This window comes from Sciurus carolinensis, chromosome 1, assembly GCF_902686445.1.
Source record: "Sciurus carolinensis chromosome 1, mSciCar1.2, whole genome shotgun sequence".
Lineage (NCBI taxonomy): Eukaryota > Metazoa > Chordata > Mammalia > Rodentia > Sciuridae > Sciurus > Sciurus carolinensis.
In genome coordinates this window covers 31,354,998-31,375,796 of record NC_062213.1, presented here as the reverse complement: position 1 = coordinate 31,375,796, position 20,799 = coordinate 31,354,998, and the positions used below count along the sequence as shown (strand labels likewise).

Below are 20,799 nucleotides of genomic sequence, written 5' to 3'. Positions count from 1 at the left end.
ATTTGGAAATGCTGGTAAAGGGTACAAACTTTTAGTTATGAGATTAATACTTCTGAAGATCTAATGACCCTCACAATGACTATAGTTAACAACTGTATATGGTAAACTTGAAATTGGTTAAGAGAATAGATATTTTGTATTCTCACACACAACCCACCACCACCATCACACACAAAGTAACTATGGGGGGGTGTATTCATCAGCTTGATTGTGAATCATTTAAAAATGTATATTTATATCAAACCATCCATCACCATGTTTATACCTTAAACATACACAATTTTAATTTGTCAACTATACTTCAAAAAAGCTGGGCTTTTGGGATAGAACTCCTTTTTTCTTTCCTCAAATCTTGATTACATCTTATTAACCCCTAACTATGATTGTTTTGCAGAGATCTTTTGGGCCTTTTTCTCTCCTCACCTTACACTTTTCCACCTCTACAATGTAATATTATTATTGTTTAAAATACTAAATATATGCTTTAGATCCTCGAATTTCTTGCTTGCAGTCCAGACTTTCTCCTTAGCTCTAGGATCGGTCCAAAGGTTCCGAAAGCGACTGGAAAAGGAGGTTCCCCCTCGCAGTAAACAGGTGGAGTAAAGTTTAGGAGCTGTCAAAGTCTCACTTATACCTTCATCATTTTTACAAGCACCAACTCATTGGCTCCTTAAGGAGTTTCATATCTAGAGAGGCAGCAGACAGGCATAAAGTAACTGCATGCATTATGAACATTAAGGGTACAGGTCGATAGGAGGGCTTTCATGTGAACATAAAGCGTGGGGGTGAGAATCCCACTTAGCTCTTCAAAGAGATTTAACTAAGTTTTTGGAGACTTTGTTTGGTTGAAGCCTTAAAAAGTAAATGTGGAAGCGAATATCATTAGGGAAAGAAGGAAGTCGGGGAGAGAAAAGGTTATTTGGGGAGAACACTGCATTGCAGCGGGTCCTGAAGTACTGACTGGGGACGTATGAAAATAATGAATAAGCCCGTGTATTAAAAAAACAAAAACACCAGAAGTGGCGGATACTGAAAATCCAGCAATTGATAAACATCTAGGGCCAATACGACTCCTCACCCCAAATCTGCTCCACCGCCCAGCCGGCGGCTAGGGGACCCGCAGTCTCCAGACGCACAGCTCACAGCCCAGCTGGCTCCGCCCCCTTCCTTCCTCCGAAAGCCCTTCCGCAGAACTGCGTGCACGTGCCGGCAGATACCACCCACTCCGCTCTCTCGGCCAATGAGAAATGACTTCGTAATCCGCCACCGCCCGGTCTCAGGTCACGTGACCACGTCTGCCCGCCCTCTCACCCAGCTGCCTCTAGGTTCTAGGAAGATGGCGAAGGTCTCAGAGCTTTACGATGTCACTTGGGAAGGTAATTTCGGGCTGGGCGGGCACAGAACGACCAAAAGCTCTGAGAAATCGTTCGGAAGCACCCACTCCGCTCGGACAGGTGGCTTCTCCGGTCTGTCTTCGGCACCGGAGCTCTCACTAGACGGGCCAAGCTGAGGAGGAGGTTGAGTCTGACCCCTTCTTTGGCAGGCCACTCTGTGGCATTCCCCGCCGTTCGTTTAGAGAATGACCTCCCTACCTCCGCGCCAGTCCAGAGGCCCGGCGCAGCTTCCATTTGTATGGCAGGAGCGACTTGGGGTTAAGGCTGTCACAATCTTCCTGTGGTTCCTGGGCGGCGCGGAGGGGCGGCAGAGTGGATTGTTGAAGCTTTTTTAGGAGCCAAGAAATACAGGGCCTGTAAGGCCTTGCGTTGTCAGGTGTTTGGAAGGGTTTCAGGTCTGTGCAGAAAAGGTGTGTAGAAGACCCGTGAACAAATTGTTCTCTCTTCAAAACCTGATTCCTATTTCCTCTCCTTTTTATTCTCTGCCCCTCTCCTCCTTCAAAGCACTTTTACACACACCACAGTTTCGTACCTACTCCATACCAGTAAATCCTATTCTAAGGGGCAAAATTACTGGTTAACTCTTGGACACGTGCTCACGTGTGACATTCTTCTGTCCCATACTTGGTTGATTTAGGGCAGAGTGTTTTTTAAATCTAAAAACAGCCAAACATGGAATCCGTTCTGCAAGAAAGGTTTTTTTTTTTTTTTTTTTCATTTCAGAAACTTTAGCGGGAGACAGGCTTAAGAAAAGAAACTTGAGTTTCATTAATGTGTGAAATTTGTGTTATTAAAATTCATATTACCAGCCTTTAGCATAGTTCAGTAGATTTCAGTAGCTAATTTGTTCAATGAATGCCTTCGTGGGATGCTTAAGTAATGACCTGATAACTTGTGGAATGGAAATTATATTTACTGTTTGATCATGAATAAATTTCCCAAGTATTATAAAGTTGCTGACATGCAAGGGAAAAGACCAAATTTCTTTATACTTACAGTGCATTCAGTAATGTAGATAATTTATTGGTTTTGTGACTTGTGGAACATTGGTGTTTCTTCTAGTATTGGAGGAATGCATTATATTAAACAGAAGTCTAACTTAGTGTTAGATCTTGCATATTTCAAGGAAGACAGCCCCTACTTCATAGAATTCACAGTCTAATTGGGAAGACAAACCTGTAAATAACTTTAAAAGACTTGTCAGGGTATATCCTTTCAGCCAGATGGGAAATATGTGACTGTTCTCTTTAATGCTTTTTAAAAAGTATTTCAAATGTTTCATAATTTTTCAAAAGCGGTGTTATTAAGGTATGTTTAGTATAGCTCCCTCTTACCTCCACTAGACTTTATTATTTCTCAGAATGCTCCTCCAAAGAGAGCCGCCTTTGATTCTTCTGTCTCTCCTCCTCACTTTCTCTATCCTCCTGGCTTTCACACTCTCTCTAGTGCACGCCCTTTCTCTTTCCCTTTCTTTTCCTCTCATTTTCTCTCTTACCCTGCAGGGAGACACTCTTATTTGCTTAATAAACTCCCTTATGTGATTAAAAAAAAAAAAAAAAAAAAAAAAAAAAAAACCTTCCTTGACCACTGAATACCCCCACCCCTTTCCGCATCCTTCTACAAAAATTTAGAAAAAAAGAAAAGAATAAAGAAAAAAACAAAGCAAAACTTATCCCTGGATTATGTGTTTTCATACCATTGAAATACTTACCCAGTTAAGTTTTAAAATTTTGTTTCTCCTATAATGAAAGTAACCGGTCCTGTTTTGTTCACTGTCATATCACTAGTGCTTGACATATGGGAGGAATTCTGATTGTTTATTGACTGAATGAATTGTTAATGAGATTAATGATAAACTTTAACAAATTGTCCAAAAATATAAGTATGAATTGTTTTTCTAGTGTTGAATATATTTCTTTCGTATCTTAGGTAAACTTAGACAATTCTACTAATAGACAACGATTTGTTCATTTGCACAAATAAGGTTTAGACTTTTTCAGAATTAAAACTTTTAAGGGGATTTTGAGAAATGAGTTTTCTAGATTTTTATTTCAGAGACTCAGAATAACAGACTTTTTTTAGGATGTATGAAGTCAATGAGAGATCTCAGAGAGATTTGGAGGGGAGCAGTGTCAGAGCTGTGTCCTTAGGAATTCCATTGAATAGCATCATGAATTGGTTAGTTGAAGAATAATGTAATTCTTGTGATAGGATAATTTATTACCTATTTATAAAAGGCCTGTCTAGTAGTTCTAGCACTTTCTAGGTCTTTAATAAACTACAGAAATATAGACTATATGGCTTATTAATTCAGCCACTTCAAAGCATCTATTACATGAAGAATTTATTGATTTGAAGTTTGGAGGTGGGAAAGAGAATTTAGAGTTGTAAGGAGAGTTGTCAAATTTCTTAAGAATATATTTTTAGGCAGGATGTGGACAGGATGCCTAGCACATGAAGTTTGTGTTATTAAAATACCTGGCATATAATAGACACCAAATGAGTGTTTGTTGAAAACATTTTTAATATTATGTTTAAGAAAATTTTTGTTGGTCATTCTCAGTGTTCTTGCTCTGTTTTCATTCATTCTTTCAGTAACCACAGTTTGGTTTCCACCCCATACTACTTCTCTAAGGTCTCTAGGAAAATCTAATGTCAACTCAAATGTTTGTGTTTCGTACCCCTGTACTACATTTGCTATTGTAGATCACTCCCTCTGTGAAAAGTTCTTAACTTGCTTCCCCCCCCCCATGCTTTTTTAATAACACACTTCCAGTTTCTCTTCTTACTTTTCAAATCTTTTCTCTGCTGAGTTTCCTACATCCACTTGTCTTTTTACTTTTCTGTATCCCCAATGATTCTTTCTTTAACCGTCTTCTTCATAATTATCAATGATTATTGAAGTTGAGATCTGTAGATTCCTGATCAGTACAGGCTTGTTATTTGGTCCGTGAACTTCATGAATTTATGTGCAAAATTGATAGTATGTGTGTGTATTTCTGGGAAAAGATGTTTCAGAGAGCTCATCAGTTTTGAAGACCTCTAAAATGGGTTAAATGTCTTCTGTGGGTAATCTTGTCAACAACCACATTTAAATTTCAGCATGTAGTATACTAAACAACATACTAAATAAATGTATAGTTGAATGCTGTACCAAGCACTATTCCAGTTCTTGAGGACACAATGCTGAACAAGACAGGCAAGTTCCCAGAATTCATAGAATGTATCCTGAAATTTAATTTTAATTTAAGAGTCATATACATAGTTATCTGAGGGCATGTCTTTTGGATGTTTTGCATTAATACTTAAAATTAACTTATCCTTCTCCTGCCTACTGCTTCTAACAGCAGCATTTTCACTACCTCTTATTTTCTGCATTTTCCCTAAAAAAATTAATAGCATTATTTATTTCTCTAATTTTGTAATTTAACTCCTGCTCATCATTTGAGATATAGACCTGCTCTTAGAAATCGTTTTTTAAAAATGTATCCTCTTTCCTACAAGTGTTATTTGCACAATCTACAAGAAATAAATTATACAAATCAAGTATTTTATACATATATATTAGTGTTTGTGTGTATAAGTTGAAACCAGAATTTCACTTGAAAAGTATTAGTATCAGCAGTGCATTCAGTTCTGTTCATTCTGTTTTATTTCTTGCCCAAATTCTGCAAGAAATACACTAAATGGATTTCATACTCCACTAATGAATTGCAATATAGAGTTTGTAAAACTCTTTTGCTCTGTACCTGAAAATTCATTAATCCTTCCTTTTTTCAAATCATGTGACTTGTTCTTTCAGAATGGCTCGTCCCAACATCCTGCAACTAATCCAACTAGACAAATTCATAGGACTATGAATAATTTAAAATTTATTATCTTGCAGCAGTATGATATTTCATGTAAATGAATCTGTAAGTAGTATTTGAGAATATACTATATTATATAAAGTGAAGTGGAGAAAATATAGGACTGGAGGAAGGAGTAAGTAGTGGGCATGTTTTTACATTTTTCAGAGACCACTTGCCTTACCACAGTGACACCTAGTCCTCATGAAAGGAATAAACAGAATAATCGTAGTCTTTTAACCTTTGGTCTTGAGATTGCCCCACAGGGTTTACATAGTAGTCAATAAAACGTGCAGGTAAGCAGTGAACAGCTTCCTTTACACATTGTACATAATAAAACAACCTTGATTTTGAGGCACTCACCTCTTTGCGAGGGTACTTAGGGTAAAATAAAAAGTTTAAGCCACCTTTGAGCAAAGAGTGCTAGAAAAGCCTTTATTTCTAACCAGTGGCTGAAATAGTTAATCAGTTAATTTCCTTAAAATCAAAGTAACTAAAATTTTGCAGCATTTTACATTTTGTGTTCTACATAAATTACCTAATATTAAAAGTCCTAAACTCCAGAGCCACGCAGATAAGGAAAATGTGTGAAGTTCGTGAAAGACAGTATTGGTGCCTATGAAGAATTGGTGAGTGCATGCCCTCCCAACTATAATAAAAATCAGCTTAAACACAAATAAAAAGCCTCCGACTATTGTATTATCCAAGCAACAATGTAAGGGATCCAGGTTTTGCTATATGTAAAAGTTTCATCAAGGACTTGTAGGACAGACTTGTGATCATTTGTATTTTTATAGCTGAGGTGTTAGAAATGTCAAACGATAGGCCCAAGATCACCTTGCAGATCAATGACAGACTTGGAATTTAAATAGTAGTTGCTTAACTGTAGATCCTTTTTCCTTTCTGCTACTTATTACTCTAAGGTGTAGGCATATTTTTTCCATAAAAGAACCACATAGTGAATATTAGTGGCTTTGTGTGCCATATGGTTTGTCTTAACTGTCCCTTTGTCATTGTAGCACACAAACAACCATGGACATTAACTGAACGAAAAGAGGTGGATAGGTTCTGATAAAACTGCAAAGAAAGTGGCTACAGAATTTGACCCTGGGGCTGTAGTTTCTTGACCCCTGTTTAAATCCCCTGATCTGAATGCAATGTGAAGAGCAAAGCCAGAGATGGTGGAATTATAAAAAGACAAAGAGCATTTTCTACTATAGAAGGGTGAAGCTTCAAAACCTCTTGGTTCAGAAACCAAAAAATAATTAGTAATGTACATGAAAACAGGGAAGGATATAGAAGGTAAAATTAATAGTAGCTAAAAGCTTTTGAGCACAATTCTATGTCACATACTACACTAAACACATAAGTTAACTCAGTGCTCTCCACACTAATCATATGATGCCACTATTCTGTTTTTATCTCCATTTTTTAGATGAGATCCTTAAGGGCAAAGTCATTAACTCAGCTAATATCACACAGCAACAAAGTGGCAGAGCTGGAATTTGAACCCAAGCAGTTTGAGTGTGGCATTTCTACTCTTAACCACTGTCTATTACTGCCACTACATAGCTAGAAGAGAAAACTAAAGAAAGAAAATAATGTAAAAAATGAAAATATTGAAACCTTTGGGTGTTTTTATCGTTCACAGTTTTTCTGTTTGTGAGCTTTTCAGTTACAAGGGATGATTTTTTTTCATTTTTATTTTCTAGCTTATATCATAAAAATAACAATGTACATTTGAATGAATGAGTGAAAGTCTTAGGGATGTATCAATAGATGAAAGGGGAATGTTTTAGAAATCAGCTTTTCCAATAATTTACCTTGATTATGAATAAATCAGTGGAGACAGATGGAAAGTCGACTGACAAGGGTGATCTTGACATTTTTCTGTTGCTCATTTTTATGTGAAATTAGTTTTCCTGAAAATTTAAAGTTAGGTGTGGGATTCAGTAAAGTTTTTATTCTCAGAGAGCTTCCTTTTCTGTTGTTTTTGTGTAGTATTCTTGCTTTCTGAGATTTTTTTGCTTCCTCTTGATCTTAGGTTGCTGAATTTTTATTTCACTTTTCTTTGTTTGGAATCTTGTCCTGAAATGAAGCTTGACCAGTCAGTTTTGAGAATTAACAGAGGACTGACTACCTTTCAGAGGACCACCTGCTTCAGGCGGTTCAATCCTTTTTTTTTTTTTTTTTGCCACTGCCCACTTGCACTCAACTGGGATCGGCAAGAGCAGAGCCCTTTTTGTTTCAGGTGTTCTTCACATATTAGCTCTTAGTGTTTTTCAGTGAATACGTCTTGGCTCTTTGGGGCTCTCCTGTTTTGGAATCCATCAGCTTGCCACTTCCTGCTTCCTTTGGCATTCTTCTGCATAGATATTGGTACGTGTAGATCTTGTAGCTATTGATAGTGTCAGTGTAGCTGCCATCATCTTTCCAATGTCATTCCAATTTGTTCTTTAAAAGAGGAAAAAAATTCACATCATTTGTTCCTATTTTTCTCCATTTTCTGTATTTGTTACCATTGCTTGATCATTCCATTTCATTGATATGGAGGGAGCTAATGCTTACCAAGTTTCCACTGTGTTTCAGATTTTTCAGAGCAACCCACTGTATAACAGCTGGCTCCAATGTGTTGGGAGACTGAAGAACTGAGGCAGTCAGATCCAAGGTTGGGCAAAGTGAAGTTTATTGGAGGACTAATTGACAGAAGCACCATACTGGGTGGCAGTAAAACTATGTGGACACCCACAATTTGGGTCAGAGGTCAGGCAGTTTGAAAGTAGTTAGGAGAAAAATAACTGCATCCAAGCTAGAATGTACCTGTTTTATCTTAAGCTGATATCAAGAATATCAGGCACATTCCTGGTTCTGAGGATGCCAGCGTCCATGTCAGTAAAGCTCAATATACCATTCTATTGGTTTTCTTTATTTATAGCATGCTGGAAAACTATGTGGTGGGGAGAATAGACCAGGATTACTCAGAGGTGGTCACAGCAGTTGATTGAAGATGACTACAGTCTTGTCAAGCTGAATACCTACAGATACTCTGCTAAGAACTTTATATACACATACATACACACAAATATGTGTGTGTGTGTATATATATGCATACATACACACAAAAAAACTATACATCCTTGAGTTATAGGTATTATTATATCCATAAGTGTAGAAATTAAGTATAGATTCATTAAGCTGAATGAGGTCAATTAAAATATAAGAGTTTATATTCAGACTAATTCCACTAATCATGCATCTTCCATGACTAGTTTCTTTGAACTTTTTACTCCTTTCCAGTAGGTAATCTGGTTGGTTTGTTTGCTTGTACCATAGTGATTTTTATATCATACATTTCTAATCATGTTGCTTTTCTTTTGCTCAAAAATTTTTTATTCTCTAAAACCTTTAAAAACAAACTTCAAGTTTGTTAGTATGAAATAAAACTTCTAAGAACCTCACTCATTACTTCCTACCCTCTCGTTTCCTGATTTCACTATATTTCTTAAAATTTTTATTTGCCTTATAAACTCCTTTTTGACCATTAAAACTTAGTTCAAGGTTATTTCTGTGCAGAGTAAGAGAAAAACTGATTTATAAGTTTCAGAAGAAGAAATTAACTATATGTTAATCTTTCATGATTTGCCATGATTTTACCAATTCTGGGGCCATTTTTGCAAATTAAATTATCTTATTTATGTTGTAGAGCCCCTGTGTATTGTCCATTTAACTCATCTGTTCAACAAATATTTAATTGAACTGTTTAAATTTGTCTAGCATTTATGTGTCTAGAAGGAAGAAGGTAATACTTCGAAGTATGGAATATATGTAAGATTTTCGGACAGTAATAAGAAAACATCTTTGTGATGATTTGGATGGTTGATCTTACCTTAACTACGTCTTACTTATTTCAGGCTACTGTAACAAATATACCATAGACTGGGCATCCTAAAGAACAAATATTGATTCCATAGTTCTTGAGACTGGGAAATTTGAGAAGCAGGTGCTGGCAGAGCCAATGTTTAGTGAGGGTAGGCAACACACTTCTTCTCACGTAGTTTAGAACAAAGAGAAAAGGCACAGTCTCTTACACCTTTTTTTTGGTGGGGGGTATACCAGGGATTGAACTCAAGGGCTCTCGTGACCACTGAACTACATCCCCAACCCTATATGTATTTTTATTTAGAGACAGGGTCTCACTGAGTTGCTTAGTGCCTTGCTTTTGCTGAGGCTAGCTTTGAATTCTTGATCCTCCTGCCTCACCTCCTGAGCTGCTGGGATAACAGGTCACCATGCTCAGCCTGTTACACCTTTTTAAAGGCACTCCCAAAAGCCCCACCTCCTAATACCATCACGTTGGGCATTAAGAATTTAACTTAAGGAGACACAAACATTCAGTCCATAACATTGTGGGGAAAAAAAGGGACTAGATTAGATAGCTTGTGTGTGTGTGTGTGTGTGTGTGTGTGTGTGTGTGTGTATTTATTTCTATTATTAGTTCTTAGTCTATTTTGAGCTGCTATGACAATACCCCAGACATTTTTTTAATGAATGGGAAGTTTATTTAACTTATGGTTCTGGAGGCTAGAGGTCAAGAATCTAGGTGCTGCATCTACTGAAAAGGCCTTGCTTGGGTCATTCCATGGTAATAGGACAAAATAGTGTGGAGAAGGGTAGGGAGCTAAAACTCATAGTCATCAGGCACCCACTCTTGTGATAAATAACCCACTCCTGTGATAATGACATTAGTCCGTTCATTAGGTAGAGCCCTCTTGACCTGATTACCTCTTTATGGTTCCTCCTCTCAACATGGTTGCTTTGGGGATTCTATTTCCAATACATGAACTTTGGAAGATATATTCATACCACAGCAATTATATTCTTTGAAATTTCCAGAATTCCCTGTTGTATTATAATATGCAAAGTTGTTCTGTTGATTTTTGTCAGTGCTTTTGGCTTTATTTTACATTATTCATATTCTTCCTTATTTAACAATCAAAAGATTTCCTTTGCTTTGCCTTTACTTCCTTGCATGGCAGTGTATCATTAAGGAAATTTATTTTGAATAGCCCTTCATTGCTGGTAGTCTAATATAATAATCATTATGAAAATTTTATATTCTTGGATCAGTGAGTAAACTTCAGAAATATCTTAGATATTTTGAAATTTCAATTGTATGTATTTTTCTGGAAAAGTAATCCCTGACTTTTATCAAACTGTGAAAGTAGTGTGTGACCCCCACACCCAAGATTTAAGACACACTATTGCTTAAAGGGATAAAGCATATTTGTAGCAGATTCATGCCATTCATTACTTTTAAAGATAGAGCACTTCTGATGTAGTTTCACGCTTCTAAAGAATCTATTCAGTTATATGCTACTTTTTCAACTTTTAAATATGGTAGACTTCTACATTAATGTGAGTTTAATTTCTTTACACAAATAGATTTTCATTTTGTCAATTATTTTGACATCTGTCATTTATGTATATGTATGTATATAGTATGCATAAATAACTAGCTTATTTTTTCAGAAATGCGAGATAAAATGAGGAAATGGAGAGAAGAAAACTCAAGAAATAGTGAGCAAATTGTGGAAGTTGGAGAAGAATTAATTAATGAATATGCTTCTAAGCTTGGAGATGATAGTAAGTTCTTATGTTATTAAATTTGGGCTTAGCACATTTCATTTATGGTTCTTCACTCTTTTTTTTTTTTTTTTTAACCTATCTTATGTTTTTTCTACTGGTCATATCACTCTTACCTGTGACTTTTTGTCTTGGAAAATTTAATAATACTTTATTTTGAGAAGGAGTTTTTTTCAATAATTGCTGGTAGAAGTGAGGCTATCAAATAGGCATTTTTGTTTTAAAGCTTAGAAGCCTCCAGATGTCTAGCCAAAACGTATTTCATAAAGAATCTTTTAGAATAGTGAAGGTATTAAATAAGTGGATTTTTTTAACTTTGTAAGATACCAAAATATTTTATATGCCTGAAAGCATATGAGGATTCTTTCTTTCCTTAATTCCAGAAATAATAAATCAATTTTTTAGTTATAAGTTATGTTCTCTAAAATATCAAAAACTAGAGAATCCATTATTTTATGTATGGCAGATTTTTATATTAAACTGTTCCCCTCCCCACTTTATTTATCTAGTTTGGATCATATACGAACAGGTGATGATTGCAGCCCTAGACTATGGTCGAGATGACTTGGCATTGGTAGGTATTTAATTAATTTTATCTTTTTTTTTTTTTTTTTTTGGTACTGGGAGTTTGGTAACTGGGGTTAACTGCTGACCCACATCCCTGTTCCTATTATTTTATCTTTGAGAGAGGGTCTCACTAAGTTGCTTATAGCCTCCCTAAGAATCTGAGGCTGGCCTTGAACTTGCAGTCCTCTTGCCTTAGTCTCCTGAGTTGCTGGGATTATAGGCATGTGCCACCACGCCGGCCTATTTTATTCTTATATTTAACTTGCTTTATGAATTATATATAAGTGGTTAAGACTTGGTTTCTGGCTTATATTGAATATTTTCTGTAATTAGTATGGAATGTTTCTCTTAACAGTTAGTTGAGGGCTGGGGTTGTAGCTCAGAGGTAGAGTGCTTGCGTATACATAAAGGCCCTGAGTTCAGTCTCCAGCACCATTTTTAAATAGAAAACAAAACAACAGAAAAGTTAAGTAGAACTACAAGAAACTTTGGAACATTGTAAAATGGTTACATAAACCATTCCTTATTATCCATTTAAATATGTAAGGTAATTAATACTCTGTGAGTCTTTTTTAACAATTATTTTTTCAGTTTTGTCTTCAGGAGTTAAGAAGACAGTTCCCTGGCAGCCATAGAGTCAAACGATTAACAGGCATGAGATTTGAAGCCATGGAAAGGTAACCAAATCTTGTGTCTTTTAAAAATTTCAAAAATGGAGCTTGTGTTTAGGTTCTCCTATGCCCATGGCACATCATTCATTGCACAAAGTCTTTTGCTGCTGAGTTCTAGAGTAGTGTCAGAGTGCTTCTCAGCACAAATCCTGTCAGTTACTGCCAGGAATTGGGATTTGACATAAGTGTAACCCATTTACCATCTCTGCCCTGCTGAATGAATTAAATCATGCTTTGGAGTAAGAACTGGCTTAGAGCCTGGTTCCAGCATTTCCTAGCTTTGACTTGACAAATTATTTAACTTTTTAAAGTCTTTTCAGATTCATGCCTCTAAAATACAGATATTGCCAACTTGTAAGGGTGTTTGGGGAAATACACATTGACACATACACTCAAAACAAAGTAAATGAAAGACACTGTCATCATCTATACTAGGAGTTTACAACCTTTTTAAAAAACAATCTTGTTTCCAAGTATACTCTTAACCTGGAAATGGAAAAGAGAAAAAAATGGTCTGTTCTAATTGAAGTATTATCCTATTGCTCCCTCTTCAATGATAACTTCTGAAGCACATTTGTAGGTAATTTCAGGAGAATTAAGAGTTTATTATATCCAGAATGCAATGTATGATGGAGTTGTTGGTTAGGATTGAAACTGGAGATACAGGAAGGTACCCACTGTGTGGAATTTCATATACCCTACTAAGGAATTTCAACTGAAGGTATGGGGAAACCATTATAGGAATTTAAGAAAAAAAAAAAAACAGTTGAATTTGTCTGTACGAACCTTCTAATATGGGTGTGTAGTGACTAGTCTCAGAAAGAAAGCAGTTTTTAGGATTATTGCACTAGAATTATAAACTGTGGCAGATTATAGAGAGATTAGACTGAAGAAGAGAAATTGAGAGGGGCAAAAAATAGGTTACAAATTATATTTTAGAAATGAGGGAGAAAAAAAAAATAAATGGCTTTTGGTTTTCTGTCTTGAATGTTCAAATGTTATCTACCAAATGGGAAAAAAGAAAAAAATGTACATAGGATAAGGAAGAAACAGTTTTGAGTGGAAAGACTTGTTGCGTTTGATGTATTATCATGGAATAGTTAGGTGTGAAAAATGAGAAAGTTGAATACATATTCTGAGAAGGGTGAACTTGAGGAACAAAAAAACATGGAATAAAATCTGTTTTCAAAGATTTATGTTTGTGATGGTAGGATAGAAAGATCAGTCCTACTAGGTAGTGAGAATGTCATCCAGCATGACCTATGCTGCAAGAGTACTGAATATATTCTTGTTTGGTGTTTCCAACCTATGAGGCTTTTCTAATAATCAGAGACATAGAAATGAATCTTCATCTTTTTACATTACTATCTGTTTTTGCCTCTTGTTTGCTTTTTTCCTTTGATCTGTTAATTTAGGCATAGGTGTTTATACTATATATTATATATTAATGTCAAAATTTCCGCCATATCTGAGTGTGGTTTTGATGCTTGCTTGATCTCTTCAACCAATGTTGCTAGTTTTTACCTTTGTATTCAGACCAAATTGAATCAGTGTTTTTTGAAGTTTTCGTGTATTTTATACACAGTGCGTTTTTATTTTAAAAATTACCATGCAGTAAACTTTCCCTGTTAATTGCAAATGGGAAGACTTGGACAGCAATTATGAATGCAGTTAAAGCCCTGCCAGTTAAATCTTTTTCTGTATTTACTATTTATCACTGCATTTTAAAGATGACTCTTGAATTTCCTTTTTCTTTTTAAATAGATATGATGATGCTGTACAGTTATATGATCGAATTTTACAAGAAGACCCCACTAACACTGTAAGTTTGCAAATTGACCTGAGGATGATCTAAAGTTTAATTAATAGATAAAACTAATTTATTGAGGAAATAATGGAAGGATACATATGGAATCAGGTTTTATGTTTCTATTTTAAATAGTTTATGATGGACCACATTTTATTCTAATAGATTTAATAGTCTCCAGTAAAATTCAATTTCCAGACGATAGCATTTTAGAAAAGAAGTTAGTTGAAGTTAGGGAAGAGTAGACTTTGTACTTGCATAAAAACCCAGCAGGTCTTAGTGTTTTTATGATATTTTGAAGTTTATGAAATATTAATTTTTCTGGTTTGTGTAGTTATTTTTTAGTTGTCTTATTGGACAATGAAATAAGTCATACCATTGATTAGGGTATGGAATGTAGTTTTTTTTACTCTACCTACCTTACACATCAAGGGAAAAAAATATGTATACATACATATGTGTATGTCTAATAGTATTTGTTTAAAAAAATACCCTAGTGAATTTTTTTTTAATGTTGACAACACTTTAGTTTAACATATTGGCAAAACTTTAGTGAAAGCTTCTCAGACTTTTACTAAATGAAAAGATACAGTGTGTTAGGCAGCTTTACATCACTATGACCAAAATACCTGACATAAACAACTTAAAGGAGCAAAGAATATTTTTTGACTCACATTTCAGAAGTTTCAGTTCATGGTTGGCTGACTCCATTTCTTTGGGCCTAAATTGAGGCAGAACATCATGGAGGAAAGACTAGAGCAGAGCTGCCAGAAAACTGGGAAGAGTAGCAAATGCACATGCACAAAAAGGGCCAGGGACAAGATATAGTCCCTGGCATGGCAGCCAGGAAACTGAGTGACTGGGGTTAGGGGTAAGGGACATCAGGTAGTCTCACTAGCATGTCTCCAGGGACCACTGATTCAACTAGGTCCCACCTCCTGTGGTTTCTACCACCTCCCAATAAATATCATCAATTTATTCATCCACTGGAGAGGTCTGAGCCCCCATGATCCAAATATTCCCAGAGGCCCATCTCCAAACTTAACTGCACTGGGAACCAAGCTTTCAACACATCGGCCTTCGGGGAACATTCCTGATCCAAGTGGTAATACCCAGAGACCTTGTATGTTCTCTTTCTTTCTGTCTTGCTGTCTTAATGTAATATTTTGACAGTTGTTCTTAAACTCCAGTATTCTTTCTTCTGCTTGATTAGTCTGTTGTTGAAGCTTTCAGTTGAGTTTTTTTCCTGATGTACTGAGCTTTTGATTTTTATTTGGTTCTTTTTCAAAATCTCAATCTCTTTATTGAATTCATATCCTGAATTGTTTTTTTAATTCATTCAACTGTTTATTTGTTTTCTCTTGGATTTCATTGAGCTTTTTAAAAATAATTTTTATGAACACTTTGGCATTCATCCACTTCACTATCTTCAGAATCTTTTACAGTGAAGTTACAAACTTTGAGAGGTGACATATTACCTTGTTTTTTCATATGTCTTATGTTTCTAAATTGATAGTTGAGCACCTGTTGGAACAAATTTCTTCCAGTTTCATGTGCTGACCTTCACAGTATGTGCCTTACTTCTGCTAATGTGACATGGGCTATCTGTTGTGTAATATTGAGTTTATTTCCAACTTGACTTCATAGTGTAATCTCCCTATAGCTTCTTTGGTTACAATTTGTGGATTTCAGCACAGAGTGTACCATAACAGGATCATAAAGACCCATTGTCTCTGCAAGACTTGTAAGAAATGGGGATACTCCAGTACTTTAGGCAGATATGGTATAGGCGGCAGAGTATGTGGGATGTGCCTCTGTGTGGTTCTATTTTGGAGATATTAGCTCCCAAAGCACTTTCATAGTAACTGTTATTTGAAAATGATTCTAATCCTGGGTGCTGTGCGTATATTGAAGGGCTTGAAACTCTTATTCTCTAATTGGAGACTGGTACAGATCTATGTGCTTCACAGGGAAGAGTAAGGACTGGAATCACAACTCCCCCTCTGTGCCACTCACCTTCAGGCTTGTCAGCCCTATCCAGTCTGCCAGGTGCAACTGTGATTGATGTAGAGGATTCACATTGATGTGATGTAATCAACTGTTGTTTTCTTTCTGCTGTTACTCTGGTGTGTCTGCCCAAGAGCCAAACCTCATTCTCCCTCTATCTCTGCCTGTCTGGGGATAGGTTAACAGCTGGGAGCCTATGTACCCCTTTTCTTTTCTTTTTTTTTAATCATTGTTTATTTTTATGTGATGCCTTGCACATGGGAAGCAAGCACTCTACCACTGAGCTACAGTCCCAGCCTTCCCCTTTTGTTTAAGTAGAACTGTCTATTAGGGCTCAAGCAGGACTGGGGCATGACATAAGTCAGGTTTGCAGCAAACTTTTCTGGTTGACCAAATTTTGGCAGAATGTGTATGACACCTAACATGTATTCTTTCAGGAGGGTTTTAGTCTATGCACCCATGGGTGTGGTGAATGTCAAAGCCACATGTGGTGGATCCCTAGAATGCCTTGAAGGATGGAAGAAGAGTTAAAACTCAGAGCTCTAGGATGGAGCAGATTATACGGGACCCAAGTTATTGACTAACCTTGATCCCAGAGCCTTCAGACCTGACTTGAAACCACATGCAATTGATGTTGCTCCGCATCACAGAGGGCAGGATTGCTGTGCCTTCCTCTCCCATCCCTGTCTAGCCACTGCTGCTTGGGTTGGTGTCAGAGACACTTCCTCAAGTCACAATTGTCTCGTTTTGCCACTGCCTATCCACTAAATGGAACAGGGTATCTACAGGAACCCTGAGATATGATTATTCTCAGTTTTATGATCCCCAGAGCAGTTTAGTCTCTTGACAGTAGAATCCTTCAGAAGGCTCCTGCCTATAGCACTCTGAGAGTTTATTGAGATTGCAGTGAATTTCTTTTCTAAAGCCAGCTTGTTTTGCAGACTGCAGATCACCTGTTTATTTAAGCTGTTTGTCTTCAGTGTTCAACCTTCTGGGTCACACTGTAACTCTCTTTTACCTTTACTTCCTTGGAGGAGAGTTTTCCTTTCCCCATTCTCTGGGGTATCCTGCTTCTCTTGCTTTGTTATTCTTCCTATTCTCTGGAGTTCACCAAATTCCATTTTCTGTGCAATTTCCAGTGCTCACCCAAGCACCCTACCTCCACAAACAATTGTGTTTGAAGAAGCAAACTAGGGCTGAGCATATCTGTTCTGTAATCTGGAGCCCTTCCATACCTTATTATTCTTTCAGAAACATTTGTTGAATGTTTGCAGTATACTTGGTGTTGGGAACAGAAGAATAAATTAGATAGCATCTTTCCTCTGCTTTTAGGGAGTCAGCATGATATAATGAACATATTATGAACTTATAAATAGATTTATTAAATTCTGATTTTTTTTGATCTGCATGAATTTTGAGCCCTGTAGACCTTGAAGAATGAGTGTGACTTAACAGAAACAAAGACAGTGAATTGGGTAAAGACATTAAATCCCAAGTGAATGATCTGAGTAAGCTTTAGCATTAAAATACAAAGCTCCCTTAGGGTAGGAAGAATAAGATGATTTAGAATGGAAGTTTTCAGATTTTTATTTTGAGAAGGTGATGAAATGGGACCCCTGCCTATTTAAAGTTGTAAAATATTCTTTTAATAAGTAATGCATACTCATGTTAAAATTATATATAACACAAAATTTAAAATGGAAAAAAAAAACAATTTCTCTACCTCTGAGCTCAACTACTCCTTACTTTAGATAAGCACTGACAGTTGTTTTGGTATTTGTTCAGATTCTTTTTTCTTTCTTGCATAGACAAGTATATGTATGTGCATGCATGTGAGTGTGTGCATGTGTGTATCCTTTGACAGGGAGATTGGTTGGAAATGCAAGTAGCATCATACTCTGCTTAACAGTGTATTTTAAAGATCAAATCATATCAGCACATCCTTTACATCATCCTCTTGAGTAACTATATAGCATTGCATTGCACGGATATGTAGTACCTGTCTTGAAGAAAAATAGTTTTAAGTCCGCCTTGGTGAACCCTTAGATTGATTCTAATACCATCCTCTCAAACTAGTGAATATCATTTATAGGATGAATCTCTACATGTAGAGTATCTAGGTTAGAAAACCCATACATTATAAATCTTAATTTATAATGAACATATTTTTATTAGTGCATTGTAATTATACATAATAGTGGTATTCTTTGTGACATATTCATACATGCACATAACATAATGTGCTCCATTTCATTCCCCAGTACTTTCCCTTTTCCTTCCCTCATCCCCTTCCTCTATTCTACTTGTCTTTTTTTTTTTTATTGTTGCCTTATGCATAAAAGTACAATTCTTTGTGCTGTCTTCATACCTGCACATAGCATAATATGACTGGTTTCATTTTCTAGTAGCTCCCCTATCCCCATTTTTCTCTCTCCCTTGACCACCTTCTTTGTTCTCCCTTCTATTTTATAAAGTTATTTTTTTTCTCTTGAGCTCCTACATAAAAGAAGACCTTCAGCCTTTGGTTTTTTGAGTCTGGCTTAGCATGATGTTCTTCATTTCCATTCATTTACCAGCAGATATCATAATTTATTTATCTTTATGACTGAGTAGAACTCTGTGTGTGTGTGTGTGTGTGTGTGTGTGTGTGTGTGTGTGTATTAGATATCACATTTTCTTTATTCATTCATCTGTTGGTAGATGCCTAGGTTGGTTCCATAACTTGGCTCTTGTGAATTGCACTGCTATAAACATTGGAATGCATTTATTGCTCTAGTATGATTTCATTTCTTTGGATACACACCAAGGAGAGGAATAACTGAGAATGGTGATTCCATTCCTAGTCTTTCGAGAAGTTTCCATACTGATTCCATAGTAGTTGTACTAATTTGCAGTCCCACCCAGCAATATACATGTGTTCCTGTCTCCCCACATCCTCACCAGCATTTATTATTATCTGTACTCTTGATGTTTGCCATTATGACTGGGACAAGATGAAATCTCAGTGTAGTTTTCATTTGCATTTCTCTGATTGCTAAGGATATTGATTTTTTTCATATATTTGTTAGCCATTTGAATTTCTTCTTTTGACGAATGTCTGTTTCATTTGTCCATTTATTGGTTGAGTTACTCATTTTTTTTGAGTGTTTATTGAGTTCTTTGTATATTCTGGATATTAATCCTCTGTCAGAAGAGTAGCTGACAAAGATTTTCTCTCATTCTGTAGGCTCTCTCTTTTTTGCGTTCTTGTTTCCTTTACTGTGCAGAAGCTTTTGAATTTGATGCCATCCCACTTATTGATTATTGATTTCATTTCTCGAGCTGTTGAAGTCTTATTAAGGAAATTGGTGCCTGGAGTGTTGACTGTATATTTTCTTCTAGCTCTTACAAATCTATACTTTTTTATTTTTTATGGTGGATTAGAGTGATTCTTGGCCTATATCCTCCCACCTGGTGTATAATCAGCTTTTTTTTGTCTTAATCCTTACCATTCTAATTGGTTAGGGATGTTATTTTGTTATGATTTCCATTATGAGTAATGTCCAACGTCTTTTAATATGCTTAAGAAAGCATTTGTATTTCTCTTTCCAAAGTGCTTCCTTTTACACCTTTTGTTTTTTTTTTAAATTTATTTTTATTGTAAACAAATGGGATACATGTTGTTTCTGTTTGTACATGGAGTAAAAGCATACCATTTGCATATTCATACATTTACATAGAGTAATGATGTTTGATTTATTCTGTTATTTTTTTCCTTCCCCCCCACCCCTCCCACCTCTCTTTTCCTGTTGTGTAGTCCCTCCTTCCTCCATTCTTGCCCCCCTCCCACCCCCCATTATGTGTCATCATCCGCTTATCAGTGAGATTATTCGCCTTTTGGATTTTTGAGATTGGCTTATCTCACTTAACATGATATTCTTCAATTTCATCCATTTGCCTGCAAATGCTATAATTTTATTATTCTTTATAGCTGAGTAATATTCCATTGTCTATATATACCACAGTTTCTTTATCCATTCATCAACTGAAGGGCATCTAGGTTGGTTCCACAGTCTGGCTATTGTGAATTGAGCAGCAATGAACATTGATGTGGCTGTATCTCTGTAGTATGCTGATTTTAAGTCCTTTGGGTATAGGCTGAGGAGTGGGATAGCTGGGTCAAATGGTAGGTCCATTCCAAGTTTTCTAAGGAATCTCCACACTGCTTTCCAGAGTGGCTGCACTAATTTGCAGCCCCACCAGCAATGTATGAGTGTACCTTTTTCCCCACATCCTCTCCAACACCTATTGCTGCTTGTATTCTTGATAATCGCCATTCTAATTGGGGTGAGGTGGAATCTTAGTGTAGTTTTGATTTGCATTTCTCTTATTACTAAAGATGGTGAACATTTTTTCATATGTTTGTTGATTGCTTGTAGATCTTCTTCTGTGAAGTGTCTGTTCATATCCTTAGCCCATTTGTTGATTGGGTTATTTGTATTCTTTGTGTAGAGTTTTTTGAGTTCTTTATATATTCTGCAAATTAGTGCTCTATCTGAAGTATGATTGGCAAAGATATTCTCCCACTCTGTAGGCTCTCTCTTCGCATTGCTGATAGTTTCCTTTGCTGAGAGAAAGCTATTTAGTTTGAATCTGTCCCAGTTATTGATTCTTGCTTTTATTTCTTGTGCTATGGGAGTCCTGTTAAAGAAGTCTGATCCTAAGCCAACAAGATGAAGATTTGGACCTACTTTTTCTTCTATAAGATGCAGGGTCTCTGGTTTGATTTCAAGGTCCCTTTTATACCTTTTTCAAATACAATTTCATATTTGTTGAAGAAGAGTCATTGTTCTTGTACTATGTAATTAACCATTTCCTTCTCC

At 36.2% G+C, this 20,799-nt stretch overlaps 1 protein-coding gene across 1 annotated transcript in view; it reads left to right on the top strand.

Moving 5' to 3' along the window:
- Positions 1–1,279: 1,279 nt before the first annotated feature.
- Emc2 (ER membrane protein complex subunit 2) overlaps positions 1,280–20,799 on the top strand; it is a 42,203-nt gene continuing 22,683 nt past the window's right edge. The window contains exons 1-5 of the mRNA XM_047557813.1: positions 1,280–1,376; positions 10,772–10,885; positions 11,395–11,459; positions 12,044–12,129; positions 13,888–13,945. Coding sequence (XP_047413769.1) covers positions 1,337–1,376; positions 10,772–10,885; positions 11,395–11,459; positions 12,044–12,129; positions 13,888–13,945 — 363 coding nt within the window. The 5' untranslated portion in view covers positions 1,280–1,336. The remainder of the gene's footprint in view (positions 1,377–10,771; positions 10,886–11,394; positions 11,460–12,043; positions 12,130–13,887; positions 13,946–20,799) is intronic.